The sequence below is a fragment of the Notechis scutatus genome, chromosome 2, assembly GCF_049901735.1.
Source record: "Notechis scutatus isolate UNSWTSFEM ecotype Mainland chromosome 2, rNotScu1.2, whole genome shotgun sequence".
In the NCBI taxonomy this organism is placed as follows: domain Eukaryota; kingdom Metazoa; phylum Chordata; class Lepidosauria; order Squamata; family Elapidae; genus Notechis; species Notechis scutatus.
In genome coordinates, this window is record NC_142010.1 from 28,509,605 (window position 1) to 28,532,025 (window position 22,421).

The following is a 22,421-nucleotide window of genomic DNA, read 5'->3' on the forward strand; positions in this document are numbered from 1 at the left end:
GACTTTAGTTTGTTTTTTTAGTATTTATTTGAGTTGTCAATCACTTACAGGATACAGGTATAAGAATAAACATAGTTTTGAATACATGAGATACTTATAAGAAAAATAAAAAGAAACAATAGGACAGGGACGGTAGGCACGATTGGTGTGCTTATGCACACCCCCTACAGGCCTCTTAGGAAGGGGGTGAGGTCAATGGTAGACAGTCTAAGGTTAAAGTTTTTGGGGTTTGGGGAAGAAACTACAGAGTCGGGTAGAGTATTCCAGACATTGACCACTCTATTGCTGAAGTCGTATTTCCTGCAATCAAGTTTGGTGCGGTTAATCTTGAGTTTGTATCTATTGTGTGCTCTTGTATTGTTATGGTTGAAGCCGAAGTATTCATTTGCAGGTAGGACATTGCAATGTATGATTTTATATACTATATTTAGATCGGACCGGAGGCGGCGTAGTTCTAGGTTTTCTAGGTCTAGAATTTCGAGTCTGGTGGCATAAGGTATTCTGCAATGAGTAGAGGAGCGGAGAACTCTTATTGTGAAATATTTCTGGACTTTTGTGTTAATATCAGGCATCTGTCAGAAATGGTGTAGGGTCTCCCGCTTGGGTGAGGGTTGAACTAGATGACCTACAAGGTCCCTTTCAACTCTGATTATCTGTTATGTTATTCAAGCTGGCCAAGGGAATGAAATTATGATATGCTGTAGCAAAAAGGAGGGAGCTCCTTTTTCTCTCTAATAAAGTTCGGATGGAGATAAACTGATCTTGGGTCATGCTCACATCATGCAGCAGGACATCTTTGAAAAAACATAGCATGGTTTACAAGATTTGTGACATCTGGCCACAAGGGAAGAGCTGCTACAGACCAGTTGCTGAGCACTCAAGCTAGTAATATTTATGGTGCTTAATAGGAAACTTGACTCTAAATGAACATGGCTCTTTCTTACATTAGGTTAACATGGACATAACCCAAAGCCTCTCAAATGCCTTTAACAAATGGTGTGGCTGGTAAATCCTGGTATTTTACTTCTGGTCTGGTTTCAGAGATATGGACTGTTTTCCCATTTGGAGTAACTCTGCTGGTTCCTTGTTGATTTGAGACTGCAATCTAAATAAATGTGTTACATTTGGGAAAGTGGGATTTTTTGTTACAAAGCTTCAAAAATATCACCCAGAGGGAAGATGGTTACTACCATTAAAAAAACAACAACCTCAACAACCCAGTTTGAATAACTAATCAAAAAGCACAGCTGTTTAAGGAAAAAAAGCAATTACAAAATGGACAGTAATGTAAAGTTAACCCATCTGCCATTTATTCCCATTTGCAGGAAACAAGAGTTCATGTTTTTCCCCGTTTTAGAGTCATCCTTTGATTTCAAAATGAACCTAAAGAAATAGAACAGTGAGACGTATTAGTATCATGTTGGTATTCATTAAAAAAATGAAAAAAAGGGCCAGCTGGAAAATTCAGCCATTTCTTCAAGGTATCTCTCTATAGATTTTATTATACTCTTCCTGCTTCCTTCTCTTTGCAAAACATTTAATTCAGTCCTTCAAATATTCATCTGTATCTTTTAAAAAAATTAGCACAGTACTTTTTTTTGTTTTCTTCCTCTTTCTGTTAGCCACGATCCTGTTATTCTCAGAGAAAAAAGCTCTTCCATGGTATATTTGCATTTTAAAGGTTCCCCCAAGAGAAGCAGAGAAATCGCCAGAGCGACTTCTCATGCTTATTGTTACAAACCACCAGTTCCAGAAGGTTTGCAGACACAAAGAACAACATCAAACTCTCTCCCTTGTCATTTTTCAGATGCCATATGCCAAGTGAGCCATGGAGCCCAGTATCCAGTCGCAGCTGGTGTGACATCCTGTAAGGGAAACTGTCACAAAGTTTGAGAATTTGTCAAATGAGATCCCATGTTCAGCAGCGAGGCTGCATTTGCCTTGTTGAGAAATCAGCTCCGGTTAAGGCCAAGTATCTAGTGACGGGAGCCGTCTGTTGAAATCCTTGAGACCGATGGGAGTTCCGCGAGCATTAAAAATCACGTGTGGGAAAATATGGTAAGCTAAATGTTGAGAAGATTTGATCAACCCACAAGCGCTCAAAATTCAGCGGGGGTGGAATTTTAGCTTTAATTTTTCTATTGCTGTTTGGAAATATTGGTATTTTTGATCACAGAATTAAAACTCGGTTAATTCAACTTGCGTTCACGTTTGATAAAAATCACAATCATATAATGAGATTATCCTGCAATTATGTATTTCATAATTTCTATAACATTAAAAATCACCATTGTTTGAGATCTCAGGAGTCACATCCGAGGAAATCGAGGGCTGCACGTGGCTTGGGACCTCAGATTGTGCCCTTGGGTTGTGACGGTGATCAGAGAAAGGGTTTAGCACGTCTTTTCACTTTTAGTACCATTTTCTACCTTTCATCTCAACATGGCATCTTTTGGTGTTAACACAGAAATTAATCTCTTATGGCTTTAACAAATAGGACTGGATAGTGTACAATTTTCTGTCTCTAGTTTGCATGTGGGAAAGCCAGCCTGGTATCAGGCATCAGGCTAGAAACCAGACAACCATGGCTTCTTGTCCTGCCTTAGTCTCTCTCAGCCCAGCAGTGGGATCCCACTTGTTCCATTACCGGTTTGGTGATCCTGAGCGTGCACCTAATGCGCGTGTGCAGCTTTCCACACACAAGCGGAGGCCTGCAGTACCAAATCAACTGAGAGGATAAAGAAATGTGCAGGGGAGGTTGGGAGGGCCAATCCTGCGCTTTTCTCTTCTTTCTCCTCTCAGCTGATCGTCAAGAGGCCATTTTTACTACCAGTTCAACCGAACCAGGCCGAACCGATAGCATACCACCACTGTCTCAACCCCAGGAAAAAGGCAATGGCAAACTGCTCCTGAACATCTTGCCAAGAAAACTGCAAGCTTGCCTTGTCCAGTAGTCACCAGGACTCCACACTGACTAGAAAGTAAAAAAAAAGAGAGAGAGATAAGTTAAGCATGTACAGGAATCCACTACAACGGTATTCTCAGAGAGTATCTACTACACCCAGAAGCAATCTGTCCTATTGAACAGATCTTCCCTTAGAAAAACTTTCCAGATGTTCAATCAAAATTCACTTTTTAAAAATAATTAAAACCTGTTCTTTCTTGTCCTGTCTTTTGAAGTCTAAAAGACATCCCAAAAATGCTCTTTCAGGAGGCAACTAGACTTTTCTTGTTTTTTCTTTGAAGACATTTCGCTTCTGATCCAAGAAGCTTCTTCAGCTCTGACAGGACGGTGGGGAATGGAAGGATTTAGATTCCTTGTAGACAGCTGGTCATTTGCATCCTTTTAGAGAGTCGTTGAGGCACTTGGAGGTTTATCTATGTCCTCAGGATCACCTGAGTAGTGCAAATCTTCCTGTAGTCTACAATTTATTCTCTGGAAATCCGTTCATACTCCCATACCATTTGAAGGGTGTTCATCCCAATGTGCATAGCTAAAAGTCTACAGAGATTCTCAGTCATCCAGGTCATGGTTGTCCCAAAGGTTCTTCTTTGAAGACATTTCCCTTCTCATCCGAGAAGCTTCCATTCCCCACCATCCAGTCAGAGCCGAAGAAGCTTCTTGGATGAGAAGTGAAATGTCTTCAAAGAAAAACAAGAAAAGTCCAGTTTCCTCCTGAAAAAACATCTTTGGACAAACATGACCTGGATGACTGAGAATCTCCATAGACTTTAAGTCTAAAAGATCTGGTCTCTCTTCTACACAATAGCCATTCAGATGCCTGAAGGCAACCATTATGTCCCTCTCGCAATGTTTTTTCCTTCCCAGGCTAAATATATCTACACTCCAACAATTCCACATTAAACTTTTTGCCCCCAAGGCCTTTTATCTCTTCTAAACATGTTCTTAGTTGTCATTAACTTTCCTAAAGTACTGCACACAGACCTGAATACGGTATTCTGGGTGTGAATTAGCCAAAACACAAGAGAAAGGAACAAGAATGACTTATCTTGATCCTGACACTATACTTCTCTTGAAGCAACCTAAGAATACATTTTTTTTTCAGTTGCATCTCTCTGCTGAATCATTTCAACTTGGCATCCACTAAAACACCCAAATCACCTAATAGGTTCCCTTAGTGTTATATACAGGCAGTCTACCACTTATGACCATATTTGAGACTGGAATTACAGTCGTAAGTTGTGTCGATTATTAAGTGGGTCACCTTGATCGATTTTACAATCTTTTTATGGCAGCTGTTAAGGGAATCACCAATATGGTTAAGTGATTCAATTATCTGCACATGTGCATTTTTTTGCCAGAAAAATGAAAGTAAACTGGTTTCTGGAAATAAATGCCATAATTGTGGTCATGTGACTGCAAACACCGAGGGAGTGGAGGGAGACTTGGCTGTTGAAATTTTGAATCTGGGTTGTAAGTAGCCCCACTGTAGCTCTGAATGCAGTGACGGATTAAGGCTCACTGGTGCTCTAAGCACTGAGAAATCTTGGTGACCTTACTGTACAAACGAAGCCATATTCTCAACTTTGTGGTGTCCTCTTTGGGCCTGGTGCCCTAAGCACGTGTTTAGCCTGCTTAATGGTTAATACACCACTGTCTGAATGGTTGTTAAGTGACTCGTCTTACATCAAGGGTTACTAGTACTCATAGCTTTGACTTTTCCTACTCAAATGCAGGACACTATATTTGTTTCTGTTGAAATTCATTGTCCTGTATTCTCCCTATTGTTCTATTTTGTCAAAATTCCCTTGAATCTTGACATTATCCTCTAAGGTGTTTATTATCCCCCTATTTTTTTTTAAAAGAATGTTTTAACAAATAGCAGGAAGAAAAAAGAAACGACAATTGATTGAGGTACTTCTTTTTGAACATTGTATTTTTAAAGTACAAAGAAGCAATATATTTCTTTAAATGACTGGGGATAAAAAAAAAGGACTAGGTAAAAAAAAATTATGCAAGCATTCACAGATTAAATCCAGGACATATCTTTGATTTGGTGTAATTCAGTTCACATGTAAGGAATCTTTCATATTGCAAATAATAGGAACAAACTAAACAGGTACAAAAGTCAGAAAAGCTTTCTACGCACTCTGATAAAAATAGCAGAAATGGAAAGAAGAGACCAAAGTATTAAATGGTCTTTTCACGTGTTTCTCTGTTTGCCTTTGGAGCAGGGAGAATAGGATTTGCCAAGGCTCTCAAGTGCTGCCAAAGTTTGTGTTCTTTGTGGCGCTCCGTATCTCTTCACATATCTATGCCAACTCGTAATATTTTCCAGTCTCGGGATCAAAGTAGCAGTTTAGGCATGGGTCGTACAAGAGAGTCAGAACTTCATCTTCTTCCTTCCCTTTGCCTTCACCTAAAGGGAAAGGCAAAACAACAGATGATATATGAAAGATTTGCTTTATCTGCAACAAGAAAGAAAGAAAAAGAAAGGAAGGAAGGAAAGAAAGGAAAGAAGGAGTCAGGGAGGGAGGAAGGGAAGGAAGGAAGGAAAGGAAGGAAGGAGAAACCCAACTAGAATGTTTTAAAGTGAGACAATATGCTGTAGGAAATGACTCACAGCTGTACAGGTTGTCTTTGACTTATGATTGGTTGCTTAACAAACATTCAAAGTTACGACGGACCTCCCTGTAGGTATTTACAACTTGGGTCTGAAGTTCCGATGGCTGCCCTATTCAAAGTCATGTGCCTGAATGTTGGGCACTTGGGAGCTGCCCGGTATTTATGGCTGTTGGCAGTGTCCAATGGTCATGCGATTGCATTTTATGACAATTTTGCTTCAAAACTGGCATTTACTTCTGCTTTTCAGCAAAACCAGCCCAGAGCGAACAACATGCTTGCTTAATGACCATGGCATCGGCTTGATGACAGGCTCCATGATGGTTTTAAGTCGAGGCCTGTACTCTATACCAAAGGTCTACTGAATGCAGCAGTTTTTCTCTTAGAAGGGTCAGAGCAGATGCTCTGGGAAACTTACAAGCAAGCTCCTAGGAAATTGAAATATTAGAAGAGATTTCTTCACTACAAGAAATGTCAGACAGTGGAATTATTCTTCATGAAACAGTATGTTTCGCTTCATTGGAAGAGTTTAAACAAAGATTAGATAGCCATCTGAGGTGAATTGGGCCGAGAAAGAATGACTGGCTCAAAGTCACCCAGCTGGCTTCTGTGCCTAGGGTGGGACTAGGACTCATGGTCTCCTTATTTCTATCTGGGACTTTAGCTCACTAAGCCAAACTGTTCTGAACGGTGGTGCCATTTGGTAAAAGAGCACTGCCTTTTTGTTCTGCCGTTCCTCATATTTATACTTTCTTTACCTAAAAAGACAACTTCAAAAAAAAAATATCCCTTAAAAAAACTAAGATAAACCAATGCTGTCAGGTATTTTTCATATCAGAGAGTTCAAACTGTAGAGTAGTTCCTGGTTTAATTTATTTGGATTGGATTTTAAACCCCAATTAATCTTGAAAGTTTGAGATGGTTTCCAGAGCTGAAAAGTCTATAAAGTAATGAACAATTCTAAGCATAAATAGGCGATAAAGGCTAATGTAAGCATTTTTCCGATACCTCATAAATTGGAAAGTCATGCCTCCTCCAAATGTGCAAGGAAGAAGAGCAACATTATAAGTGGAATTGTCCAAAAACCCACCATCCAATTTTTATTGGCCGATCAGGCTTTGGAGCACTATCATCCTCCATCTGCTCTTCTTGATCATCAACAGTCAAAGGGAAGCAGTTGAAAGGTGGGCTGGGGATTAAAACAGGGAGCATAAAATTGGATACTACAACATGTGTAGAACTCCAGCACAGAGGTTGCTTTGCTATGTAAACTGCGTATGCATATTGGAGCACCATCACATTTGTATATATTGACTATGTGGCATTAAGCGGTGGTGGGATTCAAATAATTTAACAACTGGTTCCCCCAGGGTCAGGTTGGACATCATGGGAGGTGTGGCCCATCCCCGTCTTCCAGCTCCGCAATGACCAACCTGACCCTGGGCAAACTGGATGTTAAATTACCACCCCACCTACTATCAAAGTGGATCCCGGGTGCTGTGCTGCAATGGGAAAATGGGAAATGGAGCAGCTGGCATGAGGGAAGGAGGAGGAGCAGGGAGAAAAGGGAAAGCGGCCTTCTCTTTCTTTCGTGCTGGCCATTCCTGCAGCGCACTTTGATAGCGGTGTGTGTATGTGTGTGTGTAATTTAACAACTGGTTCAGTTGAACCAGTGCGAACCAACTGAATCCCACCACTGCCATTAAGTCATTTTCAATTCCCAGTGACCACATAATTCTCCATAATGAGCCTGTTCTTAGCCATTGGAACCGAGTCTGTCCATTTTGCTACTGATTGTTGTCCTTTTTTTTTCTTTCCTTCCATCTTTCTATCATGGCTGACTCGCCACGTGCCCCTGTTCACAACCAGACAACAGAAACAGGGAGTGGGGGGGAGGGAAAGTATTAGAATGCAAGGGAGGCTTGGGAAAGAATGAGCTGATGCAGCCCAGGACAAAAAATCAGGTCAAACACCGGGAACGCTCTGGGCTGCTCAGAATGTTCCCAAAACAAAATGAATACAATTGATTTGTGGACAATGAATTGTGGGGAGGTCCAGGGGGAAAAGGGGATTTTACCTATGCCTGTTTTTGCACAAAAACTTAAGAACTGGCTTTGCTACTTCTGGCCCTATGTGGAATTATCAGTAAAGTTATACTCTTTGTAAAATAATGTCCCAGGAGTTTCTTTTGTTGCATTTACCAATGGGACGGTTGACACTTCCCCAAAATTAGAGTCTTTTCCAAACAGCCGGATCTTTATATGATGTGTCCAAAGTAGGATACTTAGAGCCTGGCCATTTGCGCCTCAGATGAGAACACTGGATTGATTTGTTCAATTATCCATTGATTTAGTTTTCTTGGCTGTCCACAGCACCTTCAGGAGTCTTCTCCAATGACAAAGTTCAAGGGAATCAATAATGTCCTTAACCTGCTTGTTTAAAAATCCAACTTTCATGTTCATAGAGGAGACCAGGGCATTTTACAGTCCGGGGGACACATTTTACAGTTCTTGGGACACATTTGATTTATGGGCAGTCCTAGTCCTGCCTGCTGTGCTGGTAACAGTGGGGGGGGGGGTGCAGGATGTTGGCAGTGTCGGGGTAGGGCAGCAGCAGTGGGAGGTCAGTGAAGCGTCGGCAGAGGGGTCAAGGCATTTTGGGTGGAGGGTATGCAAAAGCAGTGTTGGGAGCAGGGTGGCAGCAGCATTGGGGGCGGGGCAGCAGCGGTGCCACTCCACAACAGTCCCAATTTCTCATATGGCTCCTTAATTGCTCATCCCTGCCACAGAGCGTCACAGGAACACCATGGTTTGCATGATTCGGATCTCTGTAGGTAGAGGTACATCATGGTAGACGTACATCATGGCATTTTCCAAGGTCTTCATGGCTGCTTTACTGAGTGTTAGTCTGTGGTGTATTGTTTTGACTGTTTGTTCCTTTACTGTTGTTAGAGGATCCTAAAAGGCAGAAGTTCAATATCTTCATCGTCAATTCTAAGATGGTTTCTTCTACCTTTTGTAATGAGCTTGGTCTACTTTAAACGCAGTGGTTAGAGTGCAGTACTGCAGGCTATTTCTGCTGACTGACGGCTGCCAGCAGTTTGGCAACTCGAATCTCACTAGGCTCAAGGTTGACTCAGCCTTCCATCTTTCCGAGGTGGGTAAAATGAGGATCCAGATTGTTGGGGGCAATATGTTCACTCTGTAAACTGCTTAGAGAAGGCTTAAAACACTGTGAAGCAGTATGTAAGTCTAAGCTATTGCTATTTATATTTAATTTTTAGTCCCATTTCTTCACTGTTCTCTTCACTGCAATATTTATATATATACAGTGTCCCAAAACATGCATGTGCAGTTATAAAAATATTAAAATGAGAGCAGCAATGTGGCAATGTTAGCCACTGGATGAACAGAAAGTGAATAAAAAAGGGAAGAAAAAGAGCCTTAGTAGAGAAGATGACAAGCCTTCATCCTTGGACAAGATCTATCCGTTCCATTATTCAGTTCCCATCTGCAGCCAGCCAGATGTTTCCAAAAATTTACAAGGTGACAACCCTCTTGCATTATTTTATCCCCATTAGTGGGGTGTTTGCTAGTATATTGATATTGCAGGTGGTGATTTCATTAAGCTATCATGGTTAAAGACTTTTGGTGGACCTATCTATACTTTTCAAGGACATCTGCAATCTTTTTAAAAACTTGTGTTGCTTTGCTATTAAATTACTCAATACTCTTTCTGTACTCTGCTCGCATTCAACAGCATATTGTCTAGCAAGGGCTCCCTGCTGAATTCTAATCTCTAGCACTGATCCAAATATCAAGAGTAAATAAATGTGAGGTATACACACACACACACACACACACACACACACACACACACACACACACAGTATATGGTGGGTGATAATGTTTTCACCACTCTGCTCTAACATCTATTCTGGGTTGCATCATCAAGGCACATAGAGAAACTTGACTAAGAAATTCTTCACTCACTTTGTATCTAGTGGTTCTCGACATTTTCTAATGGAAAAAATTTGTTAAAGCGATGGCAAAGAGCTATGAGCTTACTTGACAAGAGTCTTTTTATAAAAGCTAAAAATAATGTGAATGATACCAAGCCATGATTCACAATTGCACGTGAACAGTTTTCTACATTTCATCCTTTCTTTTTGGCAAATACACAGTAACAATATTGCATGCTAAGCTTCTTCAAAGAAATGGCTTGTTAGGCTAACAGCAACGGGTTTTACAATGTTTGAAATGTATTATTAGCTGGGAACCTAAAAGCTCTGGGTGATGTTAGATGAAGAATGCAGATGGTGCATAGATAACCCTGCACTAAACACTCCATTGTTCCTTCCCTCTGGTCCTTTTAGGGGCTATGCTTTGTTTCATAACATATCTTTCGTACCATCTCCATTTTTTAAAAAGGATATTGAAACAATTTCAGTGGCTGAACCTGCCAAAAGACACTCCACACACAGTATATCCTTGGGACATAAAGACTCTGAGAAGGCATTGCAAAGTGGCAGGTGACCATAACTTTTCTGCTCATCTCATTGTTTTTTGCACAACCCATGCAACCAGAACTAATATAGATTTTAGCCCATGCATTTTGTGTTAAGTGGCTCTGTGAGCCAAGCTCTACGAGTGAAGAGGAGGATTGATGAGGTTCTTAGATCACTGTCCTTTTTGCAGAAAAAAACTAGCCACCTGTTTGGGAATATTAAATGCAAAAAGCTGCTCAAAGGAGACTTGTAAGATATTTGGGGGCTATAGGTGGTCCATATAGATGTCTATAAGTTTTTAAGAAGAGATCAGACAACCATTTGTCTGAAATAGTATAGGGTCTCCCTGCCTGAGTTTGACTAGAAGACCTCCAAGGTTCCTTCCAACTCCGTTATTCTATTATAGCAAGGCAGCTCAAGCTTGATTGGCTCCAAAACAACATTCTTATTTGGGGTATGGCCAGGGGTGGGATTCAAACGGGGTAACCACCGGTTTGGTGATGCTATGCACGCGCGGGGTGCATTTGAAAACAGCTCTAAAACTTACCTTCTACTGCAGCCCTGGTGAGTAAAACAGCTGAGGCGCGGCAATCCGCTCCGCCGCGCCTATCAGCTGGGCTTCAAACAAAGGAAATATAGGACAGACTAGCGGAGGGGTGGATAGGCGGGGGCTAACTCATCTCCGGAACTATTGGTTCACCTGAACCAGTCCATACCGGCTGAATCCCACACCTGGGTAGGGCTATTCTAACTACCAATTTATTTCTCTGTGAGATAGAAAGTGCTGATGATGGAGTTACTTAAAGCCTACAGCTTGGGCCAGGGGTGGGATCCTACTGGTTCTGTCCACTTCTGTAGAACCGGTTGATCTGAAGAGCAGCAAACAGAGAGCATACAAAGAAACCGGTTCTATGTTTGCTGCTGTTTTGGCCCACCCGGGCTCTTACCTGACCTTTATTTCCTGCGTTTTCAACTGCAGCTGCTTTGCGCGACACAGCTGCGGTTGAAAAAGCAGGAAAAAAGGGCTTTTCCAACCGCTGTGCACTTGCATGCAGCGCTGCTCACCTGTCCGGGCAGCTCAGCAGGTTGTAAATTGCACTTGCACGACTCGCGTGACTTGCGTGCGTGCGACGCAGAGCGACAGAACTGGCAGTTATACTGGTTGGATCCCATCCCTGGCTTGGGCCTATATGACTTTGGAAGAGTGCTAGAACACTTTCTTCTCTATGATTAACTCATTAACAGAGCTTTGTTACTTAAAGAGAAATGTCTTATTATGGGAGTGTTGTTAGGGAACTTTGCGCATTAAAACGCTATATAAGAAAGGCAAGTGATCTAATATTCTCCAGATGCTGTGAACATCAGTTCTAATCTGCCCCTGTCATATGGCCAATGGCAAGAGATTATTAGAACTATAATTCCAGCCATCTGGAGATACTTCATTGCCAGCCGTGGTACATTAAGAGCCATCTTCTTTTCTCAATTTTTTTTTTTGGGGGGGGGCTTATTTTAATTTATTGATTAGAGAAAAATGGAGCATTTGTCACAATTATATATCAATCTGAAACGCCTTTTGAAAGCCCAAACTGATGTGATTGTTCTGGGGTTTGCATGTAAACTCTAATTGCTAAATAAATATTTTACTTATTTTTAAATTGGATGTCTGAATGCTAAACTCTCTGTAACACAAATTATATGTAATTTTATTGCTTTGATAATTGAATGATATTAGGGGCCAAGTTGTCATCATCATGCTCCTTCTCCTTGTAAGTAGATGACAACAAATAAAACTGACTTTTCAGACAGTACAACTCCTCCTCTCACACTCCCCTAATGCATATTACTGAATTAAGTACGGGAGTTGATCCAAGGCTACTTTCCATCACATGTTGATCAATGTCTGAAAAAACTGAAAAATCTATCACCTATTAAACTAAAGGCAATCCAGCATGTATCCACTAAGCCACCGTTGTGTTACACTGCATAATAAAGGCAACTGACAGACTACCATTACTTTTGCTTGGGGGAATAATTGAAAGGGTGCAAATCAGAGGTGGGTATTCAGCAGGTTCTGACCAGTTCTGGAGAACCGGTAGCGGAAATTTTGAATAGTTTGGAGAACCGGCAAATACCACCTCTGACTGGAGATTTTACAGTATCCTTCCCCTCCCACGCCCACCAAGTCACGCCCATAGAACCGGTAGTAAAAAAATTTGAATCCCACCACTGGTGCAAAGGATTTACAGAATCAAGACATTGTCACTGAATCAGAAAATGGTACCAACCATCTAACAATGCCATTTGATACAGAGAATTCTAATTCAACATACATTCAGGAAAGGATTGAGGGAACTGCAGCCTAAGGAATAAAACAAAATTATCTTACAAAGCTAGGTTGCATTTGGCTGCTGCATTACAAGAGCAAATGGCAGGATAAGGAAATCACTGCTTGTTCCATTCATGCAAGCTCAGAAGTATTAAAGTGGCCTTTGCTTCGGGAATAAACCTGACTATCTGGATTTGGGATTCTGTTTGAGAAAGACGGCTCCTTGGTATGAAATAAAACTAAAAGAACATGGCACATATTTGAAAAGGGGATTGGTTTTTAAAAAGAATGTTATTCATTCCTTCTCCCATGACTGCATTCCTTCAAGGCCTAAAAGATCTATTGAGGAAAAAAAAACAAATACTTCACAAACAGTCAAGAAGCTATAAAAGAGAGAGAGAGAAAAAAACCTAGGTCTTTTGTATATTCACAATGAATTATGTCTCAAATAAAAGATACCACAGAATTCTTTTACTAGCAATAAACAAAACTGGTTGTTTTAGGATTTCATTAGAGTAGCATATAAAAATCGACAGGGATATTCTGTCCAGTAGTAAATAATCATGGGTTTTTATGACTGGTTTTGTTATTTTCAAACTTGTCTTTTTGTGATTCAGGAAGTTACACACTTTCAAGTAGCAACTGTTGTTTGAAGCACTGTTTCTCCTATGGCTACAATCCCCAATAATTCCTGGAAAGCATTATTGGTCCAAGTAAAAATGTGATTTTTTTAGGAGACTCAGGATTGCTTTGGACTAAAAGATCACAACATTTCATATAAAAAAATCTGCTCTTTGCTCCCTACCCCTCATATATATACAAGTAGTCCTTGAGTTACAACCATTTGTTTAGTGACCGTTCCAAGTTACAACAGCACTTTTCAGGCTTATGACTGGTTTTCACACTTATGACCAGGGGTGGCTTCAAAATTTTTAGCAACCAGTTCTGCCTGGTTGCTGGGTGGGTGGGCCATGGTGGATGTGGTCTAGTCGGCCTCCTGTACCACGGTGGGGGGGCATTTTTGCCCTCCCTGGGCTCCGAAGGCCCTCTAGAGGCCGAAACAGGCTCGTTTCTGGCCTTCCTGAACTTCCGGGAGGCCCATTTTTCGCCCTCCCTGGGCTCTGGAGGCTTTCCTCAAGCCTCCGGGAGGGCGAAAATGGCTTTCCCAAGCTCTGGAGATCCGTTTCTGGTCTCCCGGAGCCTCTGGGAGGCCTGTTTTTCACCCTCCCCAAGCCTCCATGCGAGCCCTGAACTTACCTGGGATCCAAAATGGGCCGTATGGAGATTCCTGGAAGGGGTGGGGTGGACGGGGCCATCCAGAGGTGGGATTTGCCAGTTCACTGAACCAGCCACAAAATTAGCTACCTGTTAGCTACAGGTTCGTCTGAACTGGGGAGAACCGGTAGCAGCCCACCCCTGCTTACGACCATTGTAGCATCTCCACAGTCACATGATCAAAATTCAGGCACTTGACAACTAGCATGTATTTATGACAGTTGCAGTGTCAAAAATCATATCATACAATCACTATTTGTAACCTTCCCAGCTGGCTTCCGGCACACAAATTCAAGTGTGTGTGTGTGTGGGAAATGCAGGTGTTTCACTTAACAACTGCATTGATTTGCTTAACAACGATGGCAAACATGTCATAAAATGAGGCATAATTCACTTAACAACTTTCTTGCTTAGCTCCAGAAATTTTGGGCTCAATTGCAGTAGTAAGTTGTTGTATCTCTGCTGCATTATTATTATTATTATTTAAAACAATTTTATTGATTTTTTAAAAACAAACAAAACAAACAAGACATAAACAAACGAGACATCTGCTGCATTATTCAGGGTGGAAGAAAGTCAGTTGACTGTCCGAAATTCCTGCTGATTTATTTCTTGTATGCCTTTATTTTTATTTTTTCATTTGTTGTTATTGTTTTTTTCTCAGGTTTTATGATACTAACTTGTAGCGCTGGCATTTTTTTTAAAAGAACAACTATACAATATGGAAGCCACCAAGAGTCATTTTAAGACTATGGCAGAGCAGAATTCTAATCAATTAATAAATTCAGGAAATGCCTCTGGATAGAACTGCAAATCACTTTTTAATATGGAATAGTTGAATAGAATCTTCCATGCAATTTTCTTGGCTTTTAAGATTTCTGAGAACAGCAGCAGAGCTTCAGAGAAAATGGAATTTTCATTAAATTAAAGGTTTTCTCAGTTCCACATTTGAAATAATTATTTACTAGGTGTTTGAATACAAAATTATAACGATAATTAAAGTGGCATGTTTAGCATCTTTAACATTATGTACAAAAGTAATGCCTGATCTTGAAAGTTATTCTGCTGTTATAACATATTGTATATTTACATCTTTCTGAAAAGACTCCCTGTTTTACATGGCATGATCTGTGTTAAGGAATCCATTATTAAATTTCCTTCACTCCTACAATAACTAAAGTACAGTCAAATCTTGATTTTATGGAGTCCTTTCAGCAAATATCTGATTTAATGGAAAAAACTGACTTCAGACTTTGCCCTCCAAATATGGAAGAGTCTGTTTTATGGCAAAGTAATATGGACAGTTCACATAAATAACAAAACATGCATGTTTTTCATAAATAATATATTAATTGCATGTAAATTACATTAATTTTGTGAATTATATAAATCGGGTTTAATGGACAATTAGATTTAACGGACAGCTCTTCCTCCACATATTTGCTGCTTGTAAATACACAGTTAAGTTCTCATAGGGAACTGTGAAAATGATAGGAATCCTTGGTGGATTGTAGGGTGCAAAAGGTGAGAAAGGAGAACAGAAGTGGAATTCTTAGGCAAATGCAAACAGTTTAAGATTTCATTCATGGCAGAATTGCTTCATTCTTTTCTACGAAACAGACAGTAGAGTTTTCTTTCTCATTAGGTATAATATGCAAGAACAGAACAATGTGGTATTGGTGGATTCCTATGTAGGGATGCTAAAAGAAGGATTATCTGAGGTATTTGGGAAGGCACAAATTATATACTAATAGAAGACAAAATATGTAACTCAGGGATGAACTATGGAGTCCTTCGTGCTCTCTGAGCATAGGTTTTTTCCTGTAAGTGTTTCATTACCCAACTAGGTAACATCATCAGTGCTATAAGGAATGGGATTTCCTTAATGTCATAATACAGGCACAGGTTTAACCATAGTTTCAACTGGGAAATTTGAGCATCCTAGATCAAGCTAAATCCCAAAATGCCTGGAATTCTTGGAAGCCTGGCACTCAGCCAACAACAGGCACATAGAAATAAAGAACAATTATGTAACTTTTATTCAAAAGAGATAATAGAAAAGTTAAAAGGGAAAAAGGCTAGAACCTCTCTGGCCAGCAATTAACACTCAGAGACAGGCAGAGATTTATACCTGGATTAACACTAGACAATCAAGCAATAAACAACAGTCCTATTAAGGAACTATCAAAGATAAAACATCACACCTATCAACACCAACAGGATAAGCTCCTATATATAAACAGAGAGCAAAGTCCTCTGCCTTTTAGTACTGAAGATGTTACCTAGCTGGGTAATGACATGTCTGCACAAAAATAGCCAAATTCAGAGAGCATCAAGGACTCCACAATTTGTATACTACCTGGTATGTGGAAGAGTTAATGGCATGTTTGTTGCAGTTTCTAGTATCCTTTTGCTCTCACTTCAATTCAGTGGCAATTTTTCCACTCATTTCCCACTCATTCTCACCTTGGGCACTTATGTTTGCTGAAGCTTTGGTATATTCTGCCACCTGTTGGCTAGGAGGAATGATAGGAGGGCTGAAGACTTGTAGCCAATCCCTGAAAAACACAATTTAAGCCATCATATTTCTGAGGAAAACACAGATTAGTTTATGAATTATTCAATGCAAGTTGGCACAACATAACAGGTCCTTCTCTCCTTCTTCTCCTCTATGACTTCTGCTTTTTCATAACTTGTTTCAACTTCATAAGTCTAAAAACATGATGTACTACCAAAATTTATATATATTTATATATAAAAGCTTTCTCATCATGGGCAGGCAAGGGTGGCCCGCTGTAAATCTGCTTTATATTTGGCAGACTAGCAATTTATAATCCTGTACTGTGAAATACTTCATAATCAATAAATCTTATTATACACACTGCATTACCTGTTGCAATGTATGGAAGGATGGCAGTGTCTTAGGATGAGAAGCATAAATACACATTTATGAGACTTATGAGTACTCCATAAAAATGTTCTTAGCAGGGCATATTTAAAAATATCTGCAAACAACTAAGACCTTTATGCATATGTGTACGCATTAATTCAAATTAACACAAAGAATGATATATAAAAAGTCAAAAGTCTACACAACAGCTCAATTCATACAAGTCATATGGAAGGAATTACAACATGATACTAAAGCATACACTATAAAGTGTTTTCTATCATTTGTTTCTAACTCATTATGAAAAGGACGAAAGAAGAATGATAGAAATTAAGGTACAATGATAGATAGTGAATAAAAATGTGACAGTAAGGGTTCGGGTGTCAAAGGAGGAAATCCAACTGAGATGATCCAAACCTTGATATTTCTGGAAGAATACTATCCAAAGTTGTGATAAAAAACCATTTATCAAGAAAACCATCAAGACAGAGCAGATTCAAATGATTGTTTTATTACTCCAAAGCTAGCAAGTTCATCATGCCATTGGTCTCTTGCACCCAGAAGTGCCAAGAACAAGAATCAGGTCACATAAATGTTATGTAGGAAGGCGGAAATTTGTACACACTGGGAGAAGACTGCAAATAAAGAAGGAATTGTTTTACAACCAATAAAGAAAAACATAACTACAAGTACAGTAGAACCTCTGGTCATGAACACTTCTGACCACGACCAAATCGGGTTCCGACCAAAAAATTAACACATCCCCCCATCCCCCCACCCCCCGTGGCTGATTTCCCCTTTCATGGCATTTTTTTTGTAAGTGCCAATTTTCCAAAGTTAGATTTAGGTCACAAATTATGCTCGTGACCAGAGGTTCTACTGTATGAGGTATCTTTATCTTGTAGTCATTTACTCCTAGATATTAGAAGAGGACAGTTGTGCTAGCTGATGTCTTTCAATCAAATTCATTCGTTGGAAAGGGTACAATCAGGCTCTTCTGACATCACTAGGGATGCAACATAGCAGCTTTGAGGTATAAGTGGAGTCCGAACTCTTTTTATTCTAAAAACCTGACCCTGTATTTACAGCAGAAAGAGATAAGACACTATGGCAGTCCTGCCTTCTCTAAAGATGTCCGATGATTGATTGGAACACACACAAACACAAAAACCTGTAAAAGCACGGAGAGAGAGAGCTTGCAAGCATTTTTATCAAATGAAACCTAAGCCATTCTCCTCTCCCTGTAAAACGATTGCCAGTTCACTACATGATGGTGGCATTGGAAGGAATTAGGGGTCCCTCCTAATGGATCAATCCATCAATAAAAAGAGCATTACAACATCTTCTCAGCACTTTGGGACAGTGCCTGACCTGATCCATCTAGAAAGACAACTTGAAGAAAGTGGCTCTTTGAAGAAACAGTCACCTTTCCTGTAGGAAAATCAGATTCTTAATCATAAAAATATATACAGGCCTTTTTTTTTGCCAAACTTGGAAAAAAAAAAAGCATCAAGTGATGTTTCCCATCTCTCCAATTTCTTTATTTTATGAAATACTTTACTTTATGAAATAATGACAACAATGGGGGTCACAAGCAAGTGCTTTCTGAAACTGCTAACAAAAATAACAAATCTAAACAAAGGCAATCAAATAAGCATCAAATATGAAGGAGCACTAAAACAGCACTACTGTGATAAATTAATACTTTAGTTCAGTTTATATTCCTCCCATAGCTGCCATTTTGTGAGTAGGCAATCCCCCATTCATATTTCTATTTGTGTCCACAAACTCTCAAGATTCCAGATGTGCCTCCAAGCACAAAAACGCCAGAAATGTGATTGAGATAATGTTCCACCCCATAACACAATGCCACACTATGAACGGGATTAAAGAAAAACCAAAAGTACACATATAGATTCGGTGAAACCAGGCTTAATAGCAGTAACTGTGAGAGGGATCTTAGAGTCTTAGCGGACAACCAGCTAAATATGAGCCAGCAGTGTGTAGCAGCAGCCAAAAAAGCCAATGCAATCCTAAATTGCATTAACAGAGGGATACAATCAAGATCAAGTGAGGTACTAATACTACTCTATAAAGCCTTAGTAAGACCACACCTAGAGTGCTGCATCCAGTTTTGGTCACCACACTATAAAAAGATGTTGAAACTCTAGAAAAAGTACAGAGAAGAGCAACCAGGATGATTAGGCGACTGGAGACTAAAACATATGAAGAACAGTTACAGGAACTGGGCTTGGCTAGTCTAGTGAAGAGAAGGACCAGGAGAGACATGATAGCAGTCTTCCAATATTTGAGGGGCTGCCACAGAGGGGAAGGGGTCAAGCTATTTTCTAAAGCACCTGAAGGCCAGACAAGGAATAAAATGGATGGAAACTGAACAAGGAGAGATTTAACCTGGATATAAGGAGAAACTTTCTGACAGTGAGAACAATCAACCAATGGAACAGCTTGCCCTTGGAAGTTGTGGGAGTGGCATCATTTGAGACTTTCAAGAAGAGATTGGACTGCCATTTGTCAGAAATGGTGGTAGGGTCTTCTGCTTGGGCGGGGGGGGGTTGGATTAGATCAGTGGTCGCCAATCGGTGGGCTGCGGCCCACAGGTTGGCCATGAGAAAATTTTGGTGGGTCGCAGAGAAATCTCACCCCCAGAGCACCCCCACAAAGCAATTAATCCAGGCTGGGCAGAAACACAAGGCTGCGCCGCCCACATACCCCGTGGGAACCCTCCCCTCCTTACCTGGTAAACTTGCCTGATAAATTGCTATTTCCAACCATCATCTGTTGTGCTGTGCTGGGAGATTTAGATTAGTTAGGAAGCAGGAAATGGTTGGATTTCTTGCTTTCTAGCTAGTCTTTAGATCTTTGGCTCAGCACAGCCAAACCTCCCTTAGGACTGAAGTTTTGCTTGCAAGCAAATTCAGTGCAGACTCACAACAAGCAAATTTGAGAGACTGAGCTAGCCGATGGCACATAGATAGATCACTGAATGATTCTGTGAGCAACTCAATCTGCCTGCTTTGCCTGATTTTGGGTAAAAGTTGCTCTTTTTTAAAATAAAAAATTCAATATTTATATAAATATTTATAATATTTGACATTGCTAGCAAATTTTATGCCATGTGACCTGAGCTAGCTAATGGCAGATCTCTGAATGAATCTGTTATTCTGTGAGCAACTCAATCTGCCTGCTTTGCCTGATTTTGGGTAAGTTGCTCTTTTTTTAAAAAATATATTATATAAATATTTATAATATTTACATACAAGCCATGCCCACCAGTCATATGACCAAGCCACACAAAAATTAGGCCACACCCACAGAACTGGTTAGTGGTCCCTGGGATCTAAAATTATGAGTTTGGTGGTCCCTGAGGTCCAAAAGATTGGCGACCCCTGGATTAGATGACCTATAAGGTCCCTTCCAACTCTGTTAATCTGTTAAAAATATGAGTGCTTAGCAGTGAGAGAAAACCACAGATTGGAAATAAATCTGAAAGCAAGTTCAAGTTGTTAGGAAGAGGAAGTCTTCTCATGCTGAGTTCTCCTTTCCTCAGGACTGAGGAAAGGTGATTAATAGTACTAAGTTAAATTGAATGGAGGGAGCTCAGCTGGGACACTGTTGAAGAATTATTAAGAATTGTTTTAATAGATGATGTGGGGTGGGAGGAGGTTCTTGCCAATTCTCTTTGCCAGAATTTATTTATATTTATTTATTAAATTTATATGCCACCAATCTCACCATCCAAAGTGACTTCCATTTATGGCCAATATGGCTGCAAATTGTTTTGAAATAGACATTGAAACTGGGATGTCGGAAACCAAATCAAGATATATTCCGTTTTTTCTTATAATAAAATCAAACTACACACACTTATTGCAAAATTTCCCTTCTTTAACACAAAATCCAAAATCCAAAAAATAGCTTCTGAGGCTGCATTCTTTGATGTGTGTCCAGTGTGAGCACCTTAATCTTCTTTCTCCATCATTTCCCATATTCAGATTGGGTGCCTTTAAGCTTTAACGGTCCCACGAATAAGAAGAGTAAAGCATTTGAGACAGGCAATATAGAGGATGAAAACAAAACATATGGAAGGTTTAATGAATTCTCATCCAATCCTTCTCCACACACTTAAATATTCAAAAGAAGATGATAACTTGGATTTTAGGTTACCCCCCAATCTCCAATAATGTTAGCAGAATTTGGCTTAAACCTCCTGTCACCACCGCAGGAATAAAGTAATCCAGCATCATTTTCATGACTGCACAGAGAAAATTACAGAACACCATGGATAATGCCTCCTCTAGGAAATAGAAGAAGCGTTTTGCTCCAGTAAATAACACAATTTGTTGGGGAATTCTATAATTAAGAAGGGAATTTGGGTTGGCTAATCCATGATTCTTCATACTGCCTACTTATTACCTTATTCAATCTGATCTACTTTTTGAAACCTGTACGCAAAAGGTTTTGAATAAATGTTTGAAAAAAATATTAAAATCACATTCATGCGGCATTTCAGAGATTGACAAAATTATGTTGGTAAAAGTCAGCACTGAATTGATGGTACACAATGGGCCAGTCAATGTATTGTGGAATAGGGAAATTTAACTTCAGTGAGACACAATATATTTATTTTGAAATGTTTATTGACAGATTCTAAAACCAAACCCAGAAAAAAGCTAGATAACCTTGATAGAAGAGTATTTGTAGCTCAGGGTTGAACTGTGGGATCCTTGCTGCTTTTTGAGCTTAGTTGTTTTCTTGCAGATATTTATTACCTTACTAGGTAACATCTACCTCTAGCTGGGTAATGAAACACCCACAAGAAAACAACCAAGCTTAGAGAATACCAAGGACTCCAAAGCTATGTAAACTACTTCTATAAGATTGCCAAAAAGCACATCCATACAATCATACGTAATCAAGATCAACTTGAAAGAATGATTACACTTTTACAATATGTTTACCGTTCTCATTGCCCCATCTGATACCTGTTGGTTGTGGCAGAAAGACAGCAGCTACCATAGGCACTCACCATGAGACAAAGATTTATAGAGGCTGTATTTGAGAAAAGCTCATGGAGATCAATAAGACTTACGGATAAGACCTCTGCTTAAAGCCCAGCCATGCAGAGTTACATCTATGGTTGACTGACAGTAAGATCCTAGATGGTCTACTGGGTAGTATCAAAATAAAATGCATAAGTTGTTTGCCCTTTGAAAAATAGGATGCTGCTTTCAGAAAAGCCGTGCTGATTCAAGATAAGATTTGCTTTCCATAAACCATTTTGGAATGCCCTGAAAAATGTTGAGGCAGATAAAACTTTCTCTGGCTTGTTTTTCTCCTTTGGCACTTCTGCTGCTGATGGACAGGATGTTCAAACTTCCATGCAGACAATCTGGGGTGAATCAAGGGACAAACACCTGCTCTTTGTCAGCCAAGATAGAGGAAGGGGAAAACAACTTTAATTTTCTGCTTTGCTACATAATGCCACTGATGTGGAAATGCCTCTGTGTGGAATTTGGGGGAAATTTTTTTTATGAAAAATCCATTAAGTTCCGTAAGAGCAAAAATAAATGCAAACTGTGTCCTTTTCCTTCCCCTATGACTGACAGTCAGCTGTGAGAATTAAGAATGCATGCACACAGAGATGTCGAAGGAAACATTTCCATCAAGTATCCCTTGCAGTGATGGGTTTCAAAACACAAGTGTCAGCCGGTAGGTCAGTGTTCCTCAACCTTGGTAGCTTTAAGGTGGGTGGATGCTGGCTGCGGAATTCTGGGAGTTGAAGCCCATCCACCTTAAAGACCTGACCTAGAAGTGCAAC

The 22,421-nt window shown here is 40.0% G+C and overlaps 1 protein-coding gene across 2 annotated transcripts in view; it reads right to left on the reverse strand.

Moving 5' to 3' along the window:
- Positions 1–4,880: 4,880 nt before the first annotated feature.
- CFAP20DC (CFAP20 domain containing) overlaps positions 4,881–22,421 on the reverse strand; it is a 183,795-nt gene continuing 166,254 nt past the window's right edge. For both annotated transcript variants that reach the window (XM_087953924.1, XM_087953925.1), the window contains 2 exons: positions 16,159–16,250; positions 4,881–5,381 (listed from right to left, as the gene is read on the reverse strand). In XM_087953924.1, the coding sequence (XP_087810050.1) occupies positions 5,275–5,381; positions 16,159–16,250 (199 nt within the window). In that variant the 3' untranslated portion in view covers positions 4,881–5,274. The remainder of the gene's footprint in view (positions 5,382–16,158; positions 16,251–22,421) is intronic.